This window comes from Epargyreus clarus, unplaced genomic scaffold (assembly GCF_041222505.1).
Source record: "Epargyreus clarus isolate Ecla_fem2 unplaced genomic scaffold, WU_Ecla_fem_2.2 ptg000004l, whole genome shotgun sequence".
Lineage (NCBI taxonomy): Eukaryota > Metazoa > Arthropoda > Insecta > Lepidoptera > Hesperiidae > Epargyreus > Epargyreus clarus.
Window position 1 is genome coordinate 9,084,417 of NW_027332212.1, and position 13,731 is coordinate 9,098,147.

At 37.2% G+C, this 13,731-nt stretch overlaps 2 protein-coding genes across 2 annotated transcripts; both read left to right on the forward strand.

The window, feature by feature from the left end:
- The first annotated feature begins 2,810 nt into the window (after positions 1-2,810).
- Polr2D (RNA polymerase II subunit D) lies at positions 2,811-4,670 on the forward strand. The gene is made up of 3 exons (XM_073092724.1): positions 2,811-3,095; positions 3,337-3,517; positions 4,399-4,670. The coding sequence occupies exons 1-3, from the start codon at positions 3,035-3,037 to the stop codon at positions 4,571-4,573; spliced, it is 417 nt and encodes a 138-aa protein (XP_072948825.1). The 5' UTR covers positions 2,811-3,034; the 3' UTR covers positions 4,574-4,670.
- A 317-nt stretch (positions 4,671-4,987) lies between these two features.
- Positions 4,988-13,528, forward strand: LOC140757448 (protein FAM117B). The gene is made up of 7 exons (XM_073093165.1): positions 4,988-5,750; positions 7,719-7,846; positions 9,348-9,495; positions 9,924-10,063; positions 10,842-10,941; positions 12,555-12,658; positions 13,372-13,528. The coding sequence occupies exons 1-7, from the start codon at positions 5,537-5,539 to the stop codon at positions 13,525-13,527; spliced, it is 990 nt and encodes a 329-aa protein (XP_072949266.1). The 5' UTR covers positions 4,988-5,536; the 3' UTR covers position 13,528.
- Positions 13,529-13,731: the final 203 nt, after the last annotated feature.

The following is a 13,731-nucleotide window of genomic DNA, read 5'->3' on the forward strand; positions in this document are numbered from 1 at the left end:
ATATGCCTTTCATTGATATTTTTTTCGAAAAAAGGGCTATTTATTAATAAAAATCATAATTTATTTACGGTGAACGGAACGACACGCTAAAATAGGCAGTCAAGTGTCATTTCATGACGTAATGACAATTCACAATACCAAAGAGTAAAATAATATATGAGAACACATTACACAATACACTATAAACAAACAACGCTACACTGATGGCTACACATAATATGTGATCTTGAGAAGAAAATTGGGAGTTATTTAGCTTTTATATCTAAAATTGAAACAAATTACAAGACGTGTGCAGTGACGATGTGTACAACGACCGCTAAATATCCTAACAAATTTGCTTATACAAGTTCCTAAACCGAAAACTCATAAACGTTAAATTTTTTACCAACCAATTTTCTTTTTATTATTCGTCGAATCAAAATTTTATCTTTACTTGGGTTTTTCTTAAGCAAATACATTCACATTTGCAGACTACGGTGGTTATTTATAAAATTTTGCCGAACATGATGATTTGGGTGTTAGTCAGTTGTTCCAACAATATCGACTTGCTCCGTCGGTACTTCCTGGTTCCACATCACTGATATTGTTTATTCGGCAAATATTATGTAATTTCTTCTTAGTCGATTCCTCATGACTGAAGGTCGTGACCATCAAGTACAGCCTTGTCTACGATCATCTTCCATGTATCGTCTTAAATGAAAGTAATACCTACAGTCTGTATCATAGATATATTATCATGGTCTGTATATAACAATTTGAATATAATATAATAAATGTAACTTTTTACTCACCGAGACGATGTTACCTTCAAAGATGGTAGCATTTTTATGAATAATATATCAATATTACTTTTATATTATTATTACTTTTATATTTAATATTAATATTAATTCTAATCTATACGTAAATTCAGTGTCTGATAATTCACCCTCATAGATAATTCACCCTCATATCATCTTAATACGACGGTACTTTCCGCGGTCTACAGATTCTGTATTAGCAGTATAGTCGAATATGCCAGCCTCATATATTTCATTGTCACTTTCATCACAAAGTCATTTTTTTTTACTGAAATTACGAATTTACGAATTACGAATTCGCAAAACAATGACAATCTTTAATTATACTAAAGTTACCCTCCAAAACGTTATATATCCTTATACTGTGACGTTATTGAAACGCTCGATGTCATTTTTATATGGCTCTTTCTAACCATAGATAAGTTTCTATGATGGTTAGAAAGAGCCATATCTATATCTCACCGCCTTGTAATTGAAGGAAGCCATTAAATGGCTTAAACGGCTGACAATTCTGTCAGCCATCTAATGGATGTCATGGCGTAATTTACGCGGAACAATGCTGACATGTGTAGTTAAGACACGAAATCGAAGAAAAAGTGCGGAGAAATACCGTTTTATTCGTAAGTTATCTAAAAACTACATTTTTTTATCAATCAATAGTAAAAGTTAAAATTTCTAATGCTAATGTAACTTTTAGTTAACGCGTTAAAGGTTAATAGGTTATTGAGACCGGCCATTAGTAGATTTTTTAGACCAGCCGTTACTCATTATGTATATGGACTTTGTTACACTCTGACATTCTATATGGTTCCTTAATATAAGGGACGAGCAGTTTGGGTTCTGCACCGGCCACTCCACAATGCTACAGCTCACGCGGGTTATCCATCACTTGGCATCCGAGCTCAATTACGGTCGTCACAATGTCGGCGTCTTTATCGGCGTTTGGATATCGAGAAGGCGTTCGACCATGTATGGCACAGTGGGCTCGTAGGCAAAATGATGGATACACCTGCCCGGCGGGGCTGACACGGTTGATAGTTTCTAAGTGAGCGGCAGTTCTATATTTCGGTCGAGGACGTCGCCTCAAACCCTAGGCCCATATGTGCGGGGGTGCCGCAGGGAAGCTGCTTCTCGCCGTGGCTCTACTCGTTATACACCAACGACGTTCCCACCCTTCACGGTCATCTGGAGGAGTAGGAACGGGATGTCATGCTCGCGTTGTTCACAGACGACAGTGCGTAACTCGCGTCATCCCGCCGAGCTGAACTAGCTGCCGCCAGGATGCAGCGCCTGCTCGACCCACTATCTATGTGGCTGGAGAAGTGGCGCATGACTGTCAATGTCGGTAAGACAGTCGCAATACTTTTCAGCCGCAAGCTTATTATGCCGTCGCCGCTACGTCTCCGGGGAACGGAGGTAGCTTGGCAGACCCATGTTAAATACCTAGGATGTAGCATCGATCGCTCATTGCGTATGACCCCGCAGGTGGAGCACTCGATCCACCAGACCCGAGTGGCCCGAGCGATGCTCCGACCGGTGCTTACATCCAGGTTACCGTTACGAACGAAACTAGGTATCTACAAGACCTACATTCGTTCGCGACTCACCTTCTGCCCTGCCAGTTCGACCTAGAGACGCGTTAGTCTCTAGGTCGAACCGGCAGCGTCTCCAGGCGCAGCAGAACCTGGCCTTGCGAGCGATCGCGGGGGCTGGTCGCTACGTCAGGAACGATGTGTTGAAGCGCGACCTTAAAATGCAGTCCGTGGAGGAGTTTGTGGTCCACCTCGCACGCTCGATATACGAGCGGGCTGAGGCCAGACCACACTCCCACCTAAAGGGGTTAGCGCCACTTCACGATCGCCACTACCCACCCCCCCCCCCCCCATATTGCAAACGCAGACGCGGCATATGAGAGACCGGTAGATATGAAGTCCCATCTTGCTACTCTATATGGACTACTATACTCTTTGGTTACACTGACACTACCTACTGATAGTGAGTCAGTGACAATTCATAATACTGGCATATATTATGTCAATGTCAATCTCAAAAAATCTAAACCTGAGATGAACTGAACTGAAATTAATTTAATAGTAAACAATACACAATAGTGAGGTTATTGATTTGGATGCAAGTTGTCGTTTTTCAGGATTTGCGACGATTTTGAGGACCTTTCTTATAAAAATACATACTTTACTAATCAAATATTGTATTACCAGTCTTATTCAAATATAATGTCCGGACCAATTCAAGATGTTGTGGAAGAAGACGCGGCAGATTTACAATTTCCAAAAGGTAAAAGTTTATAAAACAGCTTTTCTAATTGTATTATCACTGAGAATTTATTTATTTAATTTTCAGTTTGATTACATATTTTGTCTTGTTTTGATTACTTCTTGTTACTTCCTTATACTTGTTATATTATTATTGTCGAAGAGTTTGATTGTAACTATAATTGCCTATTTTATCTCCTTAAAGTGTCCAAAACCCATACAGAAAAACGTACATAAATTAAAATTAAAAACGTAAATTTCAGAATTTGAAAATGCAGAAACGCTGCTTATATCAGAAGTGGATATGCTTCTAGAGCACAGGAAAGCTCAAAACGAGTCAGCTGAGGAAGAACAAGAATTCTCTGAAGTATTCATGAAAACCCTCACATACACTAATATGTTTAAAAAGTTTAAAAACAAAGAAACCATTGCAGCGGTTAGAAAGTAAGTAGACCTCACCTAGGTCTTGTCCCTGTAGTTCCGGGACCAGAATAGGGCTACGGTATCCCCTGCCTGTCGTAAGAGGCGACTAAAAGGGGCTTCCGGTGTTGTGGACGGCAACAGTGGGAGCTCGAACCGCCCCGCCAGGAAGGTTTCACCCTCGTTAACAAAAAAACCTCGCCTAGGTCTAATATATCTTTGTCTTAATCATAAATCAATTTAAAGGTTGTAGAACCCTTTGTGATCCGGATCTGGCGGCACCACCGCCACACCTATTTCTACCTAATAACAGCAGTGTTAGGCGCTGCTGTGTTCCGTTTTGAAGGTTGTGGTAAGAGAGATATACGGTTGACTGCATGCTCGTCTGCTACTCCAATATCATAAAAAAAAAATATTATTATTGAACATCTGAGTTTGTAAAAAATCAGTAGTGATTAGTCCCTTGGTCTTTGGTGGTGCATTGTTAAGGAATGTAACCTTAAAGCAAATGAAGGTGGTAGAACACTCTGGGGTTGGTTCAACTCTGGCAGCACCACTACTGCACCTATTTCTGCCTAATGACAGTAACGTTAAGTATTGCTGTGTTTTGGTTTGAATGGTGTGGTATGGGTGACATCCATATTTAAGGAGACCAACATAGTAGGACTCAGGAGTAGCAACTCATCTGTGGCAAACCTTGTGTAGGAATTCAATCTTATCTGTGGTTGATTACAGGTGTTTATGGGTAGTAGTAGCTATCATCAGGAGGACTGCAGCTTCAATGTTACAAAACAAACAAACACATTTAACCCTATACTGATCATTCTGTCATCTTAAATCCACTCTCAATGTATTGTATTAAACATAACCATATTAAAAATAATTGTAATTTTCTTATTTTTCAGTCTACTGCAGTCGAAAAAGTTGCACAAATTTGAAGTAGCCAGCTTAGCAAATCTTTGTCCAGAGACTCCAGAAGAGGCAAAAGCCCTGATTCCTTCCCTAGAGGGCCGATTTGAAGATGAAGAGTTGAGGATACTTCTAGATGATATACAAACAAAACGTAGTATACAGTATTAATGTAATCACCATCAGTTTTTAACCTTCCTTATACTTGCTAGACTTACGTGCAAATGGATTAAATTTTATTTTATTTCCAATAAAATATTTGACCCCATAGTGTCTTTTATTATTATTTAACTTAACATACGTTGTTATAAAGAAAATGATAAAGATAGTATACTAGAAATAATTACACTTTTTAAGAGAAGTTGTTATATGATGGATTGTTTATAGATATTCCTAAATTTATCTTCTAATTTATCTTATATCAGGTATTTTCCTAATTGTTTTCAAAATACCAATAATAATTTTGTGAAAGTAGAAGTTATTATTATTCCATTGTCTTTTTCCAAATTCTTTTGTCCTCTGTAGGTTTTTAGAAGTATGCGATTATTTTTGGTATAATACTATATCTGTGCATGGCAACCAGAATCACCCAGAGACAGCCTGTCATGGCGGAGTAATCAGCTGTTAATTGCAATGCCAACGAGTAGCTATAAATTGTTTCATTTTAATAACTAATCCATGTTACACCTCTTATTTTTATTTCGTTCGTTACATAAAAAAGTGGCAAGTAGTAAAATGTTCATTTGAAGATAGACAAAGAATGGCGCGATGTCCGATGTCATCTGTCAGTTTTATTCATTCATCCATTGTAGTACAGAAAAAAATGTGACTCGTATAGAATACTGTTTTATCTAATAAGTGCTAGATGACGGTCAAATGTAATCGGTTTATGTTTTTTGATCGTTTTACGGACTCAGAAGTTACCATATCGTGCAGTAAAAAACTTTAGTACTCGGACGTAAGATCCACTATATTTATCGGGGCCTAACAAATTCCCTCTACAAAGAAGCCGTGCGGCGTCGTCGATTTTGATGGTTTTGTTGAACATTAAAGGTTTTGGTTAGGTTTGAATGTTCGGATTGGTGATAAAGTAAGGTTTTGGAGTTAGTGAAACGGTTGCAGTAGATAGCGAACATGTCGGGACGTGTACGAAAACAGTCGGACTGCCCGGTGGGCAAGCAGGGCCCGATGCGCGCGACCCTGCCGGTTTCCTCGGTGATGAAGGGCGGCGGGCTGAAGAAGAACGCGGGGAACAGCCCGACGCTCTCGCCCACCAACTTGTGGCGGCGGATATCGCCGGACCATGCCCTCTCGGGCCAGCGGAGTCCTGGGGCCGTCAATTACAAAGGTTAGTTCTATTTCCTAAACAGATACTTAAATTTAATAGTTACTGTCACATCACAAAACTGTTTATAGGCGTATTTTAAGATGGCCTTGAAAATCTACTGAAACTGCCTTTCATGAACAAAGAGTCATTTGTAACTTCAAATTATTATTTAAAAATTATGATGATAAATATTTTATTGTGTTGTATCAATTATAGGAATAAAGTACAATTTACTGTAAACTTTATTTACCTAAATAAACTAAAAAAAATATTGAAATATTCTAATTGGAATCTCAATACAATTAATTAGGCCCTTAAAACATTTTTTGTACAATGTATTGTATTTAGCTAATGGGGCTTATAAAAGGGCTGGTTAGTAATTTCTTACTCTTTAGAGTTATATTTAGCAATTCATAGCAATTTTTGCTAAAATAGTGAATCCGGTTATATTAATTAATCAAACTAATATTAATACTGTTTGGATATATTCCAGTTTAGGTACTGATATAAAATATTACGAGTGTTATTTCTATAATAAATCATTCTTCTATATTTATATACTCAGATACATGGTAATATTTATGGCTGTTGCATGTTTACTTTCAAAATTTAACATCCAATCATGTTAAGATTTGAGCATGTAAACTTCCTTTTACAATGAATTTTACAATTAATAAGGCTGAGGATACAAAGTACTTCAAAGTTTGTTTATATTATTTTCATGTTTGATTTATTATTCTTAAAATAATAATAAGAATATTGAGTAGACAGATTTCCTATTATAAATCATATTAACAAAAGTTTGGTGAATAAATAGACTTTGTTACTAAGCAATATTTTTATATGATACATGCAGTGGAATACTTGTATTTAAATTATTCACTTGTCATCTCCATCATTCATTCTTATTGAGGAGGATTAAAATACAACCAATATTTTGCATATATCATAATTGATGGTGGTAGAACACTTTGTGGTTCGACTCCGGGGGCACCACCGCCACACCTATTTCTACCTAATAACAGCAGTGTTACGCGCTGCTGTGTTCCGGTTTGAAGGGTGTGGTAAGAGAGACAGACTTTTCCGAGGCGTTTCCGCTTAGTCCTCAGGGGTAGCAGCGCATCTGTGGCCGACCTCAGGTAGGAATATCTAATCCTATCTGAGGTTGATTACAGATGTCCATGGGCGGCAGTAGCCACTTACCATCAGGTGGACTGCATGCTCGTCTGCTTCCCCTATATTATATATAAAAAAAAAAAAAAAATTGTAATAGAGAATAAGACACCATGTAATAATAATTAAAGTGTGTCATAAGCGAAACATACTTTTTCGACGCACTCTAGCTTAGTCCTCAGGGGCACTGGGCATTAGGCATTACTATTTAGATGGACTGTATCTTTATTTGGTAGAACCTGAGGTCTGAGGTCTATTGGTATGCTAAATGCCTAATGAATTACCACGCATTTCAATAAAGAATGTTATATTTTGAAGATGTATATGGTATATAGCTAAGCGTCTTGTACGTCCAAGGCATGAACGAAAATATGATAAATAGACATTATGATAATTAAAGAAAATATAATAAATTATTATTATGATGAGTTGGTTTTTATTTTCATGAAAGTAGCGGTAATAGCATGTCAAAAATTATTTAGATAATACAAAAAAAATAACACTTTTTTATTTATAATTCTTTGTACCAATTAATATTGGGGCATTTATTAATAACCAAACTTTCCTATCAAAGCTCAACACTTGTGTGTGTGTGTTTATATGTTTTGCTGTTGGTATGTCTAAATCAATAAATAAACAAATAAACACTTGACAATTTCTACCTTATGGATAGATTAATAAAATATGGATAGATTAATTATTAATAATGTGTAGTAATGATTAACCCTCTATCAAGCCATATTGATATCTTGTGTTTAAGGATTGATGCTCATCCTTTATTATATATATAATGATCATGTTTTTTAATGACTACAGGTAAAGGAAGATTTGGAGCCAGTGTGATCAGACGCACAGCATCTTTGGACACACTATATCACAAAGGACAATGGTCACGGGATTATTACTACCACGCTGGCCAGCTACAAGTGGATAAATCTACTCAAGTAAGAGAATTTTAGTCTTAATTATCTTATATGTTCTATGGTTTACATCTAAATAAAATGAAGCCATGTTTTTAATAATAGTTTTTCTATTTATATCAACTAGTTAATATAGATGTACAAAACTAAACACCTATTTCTCTCATATCACAACATCAGTGTTGTTGTGCTGGTGTGTTTTGGTTTGAAGGGTCTGATAAGGACACTTATATGAGACATTCATATGTAGCCTCAGGAGTAGCAACGCTTCAACATTGTAGACAATACTATAATCCTATCTGGGGTTGATTATAGTTGTCCAAGTCCAGCAGTGGCTACTTATAATTCAGGTGGAGTATGTGTTTGTATGCTACTTGTGTGTTATAAAAAGTAATAATAATAAGTATCAAATATGGTTTTATAATAAAGAATGGTCAGCTGAATGTTATAATTTTTCAATCAAATAAATATGGAGAGAGATAAATAGATATAATAATCACCATCATCATCATCATCATCAATCCATTATTGTCCCACTGCTGGGCACGGTTCTCCTCTCAGAATGAGAAGGTTAAGGCCATGGTCCACCGCGCTGGCCAAGTGCATATTGGTAGATTTCACATACCTTTGAGATTTTTTTTTATAAATCTTTCAGGTATCCAGGTTTCCTTATGATGTTTTCCTTCACTGTTTAAGCAATTGATAATTAATTTCTAATATGCACATAATTTTGAAAAATCAGAGGTGCATATTAAATATGCATTATGCATGTGAATGAATCAAATGAGTACAATGATTTTGACATTATAGCCAAAGAGAAGCTTCTAACTGTTTGATAGGTAACAACAACCCTATCTATGTATACAATATGATAAGTAAGTTTATATGCAATGTTTTTATAATCTGTATGTTATTAATATGTTCCTTGAATTATATTGCAATTGAAACGATATAATGTATAATCCCAAAGTTTTGTAGAAATAATACAAGTTTTGATAATTATTTTGAGAAAATCTTTTTTAAAGTTTTGGTTTATTATTCTAAAGACAATGTGCACAAGAATACTGTGCTACTGTGAACATGCTGTTGTTATGATTTGCTAAGAGTTTTCTCTTTGATTTAGGGTAGATATTCAAATTATTAGCCCCTGCTAACGCAAGGCTATCCCTATTATTGCTTATGGTTATGGTTGTGAGGACCGACGTTTGAACTGTTTGTCAAGCACCCACCTCTGATTGTTTAAAGTTGAAATAAAAAAAAAAGAAATTAATCATCACTTTCTTAAACGGCGAAGGAAAACATCGTGACATGTCTGTTAGTTAAAAAATAAGTTTTTAAGGGTGTGTCAAGTCTACAAATTCGCACTTGGCCAGCGCTGTGATCTACTCTCCTTATTTACATAATTAATTCAGTTTGTGGGCTGGATTAATAAAAGTATCAATCCTATTTAGATACTATCTATGAGGGTTTTTTTAACTAACTTTTTCAAGGGTTTCATATTATATGCTTTTTGTTTCTGGCGCAGACGGACGAGGGAGGCGGAGTGTCAGGTCGGTCATCTAGGGGCTCGGAGGACGACAAGTTAGATCGCTTCCTGAGGAGCCGTCTGCAGCGGCCGCATAAACCGACCGCGTCGGGAGATTACTCAACCCATACTATGAGTCCTGGATTCTGTGAGTATATTAATTGTTTCTATAGTCCAATAGGACTTTGCCCTAATATTGGAAGTTCCCAAGCTATAACGTTATAAGGTATATTGGTAGGTGGAGTAAACAAGAGTCTATCATGGTATAAAGTTATTTGGAGCCATGGTATATGAGCCAATTATTTCGGATGGATTTATGACAATAAAGACCTGTATTGTTGTCATCCGCGAATAGGATCACTCCCTTCAACATAAGGTTTGAAATGTAAAGATGGGCAGCAGCGTCGCGTGCGTTAACCTGATATAGTCGCCAACCTGATACAACCCAGGATGGTGACTGTACAATTTCCTCTGTATATAGGAGGCCTATGTCGAGCATTGGTTGGTTTTTATAACATATTTTATATTTTATACATAATTATGTCATTAAAAAGATAATATATTGTATATCTTCAGGGTCTCGTTTCGGAAGTGGCAGCGTGCCTTTAAGAGCAGCGAGGTCATCAGTGGAAGGCCTCAACCAGGAGATAGAGCGACTCGTCCTGTACCCAGCCAGCGGCACTCAAACTCCACATATCGACCGATTACGAGATAAGGTAACCTTTACCATACCCTCTTACTCTATAGACGCATCATGCAGCATTTTTTTATATGTAATATAGGAGTAGCAGACGAGCATGCAGTCCACCTGATGGTAAGTTGTTACCACTGCCTATGGATATACGCAATCAAGCCCAGATAGGATTAGATATTATAGGATAGAAACCTGTGGTCGACCACAGATGCGCCGCTACCTCTGAGGACTAAGCTAGAACGCTGGAATGCTGGAAAAGTATGTCTCCCTTACCACACCCTTGAAACCAAAACACAGTAGTGCTTGACACTGCTCTGTATAGTTAATACTTTTACTCTATAAACACGCCATGCAGCACTTTACAAACAATATTTACATTCTTAAAGAAACATAAACTTGTGGACTTGAAAATAAATGACCTTGTAATATAAATAAAAATTGTTGCACAGACAAATCAGTTATTTTTGGCTGACTTCCCAAAGGAGACCGGTGACCTACTATTTTTCATTTTTTCTAAAATTAACTGGTTTCACTGTAGAAAATGAAATAGTTGTGTATCAATGGTTTCTTGTATAGTGACCCACATTTATTGTTAACTTTTTTTATTTTAGTATTTGTTGTTATAGCGGCCACCCTTAAGCATACTCTTTAAAATTTCAAGTGTTTATCTATTATGGTTCAGGAGATAGAACCATGTGACAGGCAGCGGAGGCTTAGTAATAGGACTCCGTTTTTACCCTCTGGGTATGGAACCTTAAAAAATGTAGAGGTATTTAAAATGGAACCAATAATACTTTCAGGTGACACCAGAAGGTCACCGTGCACCGCTTGCAGAGCTGCTGCGACGTTCAGTCAACACGCAGACTCCTCACGACCTCTGTCATACTGCTCACTCATCAGGTAATCTATATAATACATAATTTATTGGGTTAACCAGTAGTTTCTTGTTTTTCAAACTTTAATAGTTGTTTGGGTACTATTATTTTTATTTTATATAGTTACTAAGAATACATAAACACGTAAAAAATATGTCCGAGTTTTAATAACAACATATTCTTGGATTATAACTGAAAAATTCTGTTCAAATATATTTGAAAGATTTTTAAAAGACGTGTAAAAATGAAAATTCAACATTTATTATATATCTATTTATTAATGTAGAAGACTGTAGAAGAAAAAGATTTAAAAGCTGGCGATACTCTCGTTTTTTTTAATTATTTTTTTACAAAGAACGCGCGGGCGAAGTACTATTTAGTATTTATATTAGTTTTAAGACATGACTTCAATTGAGAATACACTGTAACTGTCATACTTTAAGAAATACGCCGTAGCCATACATTGTGTACTGTGAGTGTAGTGTTACAACATGTTTAAACAAGTATTACGGGCGTAGATTCGCCATCGCGGGGATCGCTGTCCAGCGCTGAGTCCGCAGAGCTCCTAGCAGCAGGTCTTTAAACAATATTATAGATGAGCTTTCTATGATGCGTTTCAACTGGCTGTATGTTTAGTGCAATATGTTGACTGCAATAACTGACATCATAACAACTATCTTGACTCAATATTGTTGAGCAATATTAAAGTAAATGTAGTTTAATGCAAATAGAAATATTTATAATATTGCAATTATTCGTAACACATACATCCTCAAACCTTTATGGGTTATGAATAAATATTATATTTTACACATTCTATAATATTATAATGGTCTATATAAAACTATGATACAATTGCAGTACTATGTGCTGAAATATAGTTATAGAACTTATTAATTTCAATAGATTTATTGTTACACAATATCATTATTATGTCAAATAACATTGCAACAATATATTGCACTAAAAAATTGCCGCGCAAGCGCACCGTAACAACATCCCCATGCAACTTACAGCAATAGTAACAATGCACCGAACATGAATAGTTTGAAAGACCCGAGCATGTAACATTCCTTACGCTTTAGATTTTATTTTCAGATAGTTTTGTTTGTTTTGTTAGTACTGCGATTAGCGCGACGGAATTGAAACGGATATGAACATCACGATTAACATTTCATTTTAACTACGAGTAGTGAACCTTTGTATACCTGGCATTTAGTGTTCATGGATTGTGCAAAATACTTGACTAACACACAGTTCTGAACGTCTTCACTTTAATTTAGTGTTATTTAGTTGATATACAAAAGCTTGCCAGGCTTTACATAGGTCATGCAAACAGTGTTACACCACCTAACGAATAGTATCATGAACGCAATTCACATAATCCATTCTGTTTTGATTTCAACATAATTATGCCAAATTGTATGTTATATTAATTTGGTACACACATTGAAATGTTTGTTCTATAGATTTACAATTCACAGTAGGTAGTTATGAAGACAATGACAACTTTGTTTTATTTTTTGGTATGATTCCAGAGTTCTAAGTAGACTGGTTCTGGAATTAGCTTCTTAATTGCACTAGATTATGATGTAAAGCAATGAAGTGGTCCTAATACAATTATTTTGTTTTTTTCAGGCGGTAGTGTTTGCTCCTCTCCCGATCTCGATGGCTCTAAACTCGGCACTTCACCTCAGATAAATCGATTCTTGGCTCGTGAACCTCCAGATGGTTGTGAGAAAGTATGTATTTTATTACTGACAGTATAACATTTGTGGAATAGAAGAAATAAGAGATATTGGGGTTTAATAGACTTTCTATAATGCTATATTCGTGCTATTTAGCTATAATGTATTATATTCGCGGTATGTGTATACTTCATCATCATCATCATCATCATCAACCCATTACTGTCCCACTGCTGGGCACGGGTCTACTTTCATAATGAGAAGGATTAGGCCATAGTCCACCGCACTGGCTAAGTGCGTATTGGTAGACTTCACATACCTTTGAGATTTTTTTTATAAATATCAGGTATGAAGGTTTTCACGATGTTTTCTTCACCGTATAGCAAGCGATAATTAATTTTTAATACGCGCATAATTTTGAAAAATCAGAGGTGTGTACCTGGGATTTGAACCTCGGAACCCTCGATCGAGAAGCCGAGTTTCTTAACCACTAGGCTATTTATTGCTGCACTGCCATGTGTAAACTTATTTATAAGAAATACTAGAAAGTTTTTACATATCGATACCTTAATTCGCAAATCAGCGAACTCCACTTTTTATTTATTTATTATATTTAAATATAATTTATTTTGATTTCGTTCAACGCCATTTACTATCAAAATAAATAAAAAAAATTGTTGACAAAAAGTGGAGTTGGCCGATTTGCGAATTAAGGTATCGATATGTAACTCGTGATGTAATCCAACGCACGGTGACGTTCGTTCCAGGTGAACCTGAAGGCGGGCGAGGGCGCGTACGCGGAGCCGGCGGGCGTGTCGCTGATGAAGCCGAGCGCGCCCGCCTTCACGCTGCGGCCCTCGCTCGGCTCCGCCTTCCAGCCGCTGCAGCCCGCCGCGCCGCACGCCGCGCCCTCGCCGCACTGACTAGCGGCCCCCGCGGCGCGCGCCGCGGACACTCCCCGCACCCCCGAGCCCCCCGACGCCCCCGACACCCCCGACACTCCCGACACTGCGACACACGCCGAGCTCACGCCGGAAGCAGAGGCGAGTGTAAAGCCTGATCATACTTCTGACGCTCCCGCTGTGACACACGCCGCGCCCGCGCATGAAGCCGAGGCGAGTGTTATG

Excerpts from the sequence above, each read along its gene's own strand:
- Polr2D (XM_073092724.1), top strand. The coding sequence starts at position 3,035 with ATGTCCGGACCAATTCAAGATGTTGTGGAAGAAGACGCGGCAGATTTA. Across the intron at positions 3,096-3,336 it reads AGATTTACAATTTCCAAAAG|AATTTGAAAATGCAGAAACG; the intron begins GTAAAAGTTTAT and ends CGTAAATTTCAG. Across the intron at positions 3,518-4,398 it reads ACCATTGCAGCGGTTAGAAA|TCTACTGCAGTCGAAAAAGT; the intron begins GTAAGTAGACCT and ends CTTATTTTTCAG.
- LOC140757448 (XM_073093165.1), top strand. The coding sequence starts at position 5,537 with ATGTCGGGACGTGTACGAAAACAGTCGGACTGCCCGGTGGGCAAGCAG. Across the intron at positions 7,847-9,347 it reads AAGTGGATAAATCTACTCAA|ACGGACGAGGGAGGCGGAGT; the intron begins GTAAGAGAATTT and ends TTTCTGGCGCAG. Across the intron at positions 10,942-12,554 it reads TCATACTGCTCACTCATCAG|GCGGTAGTGTTTGCTCCTCT; the intron begins GTAATCTATATA and ends TGTTTTTTTCAG.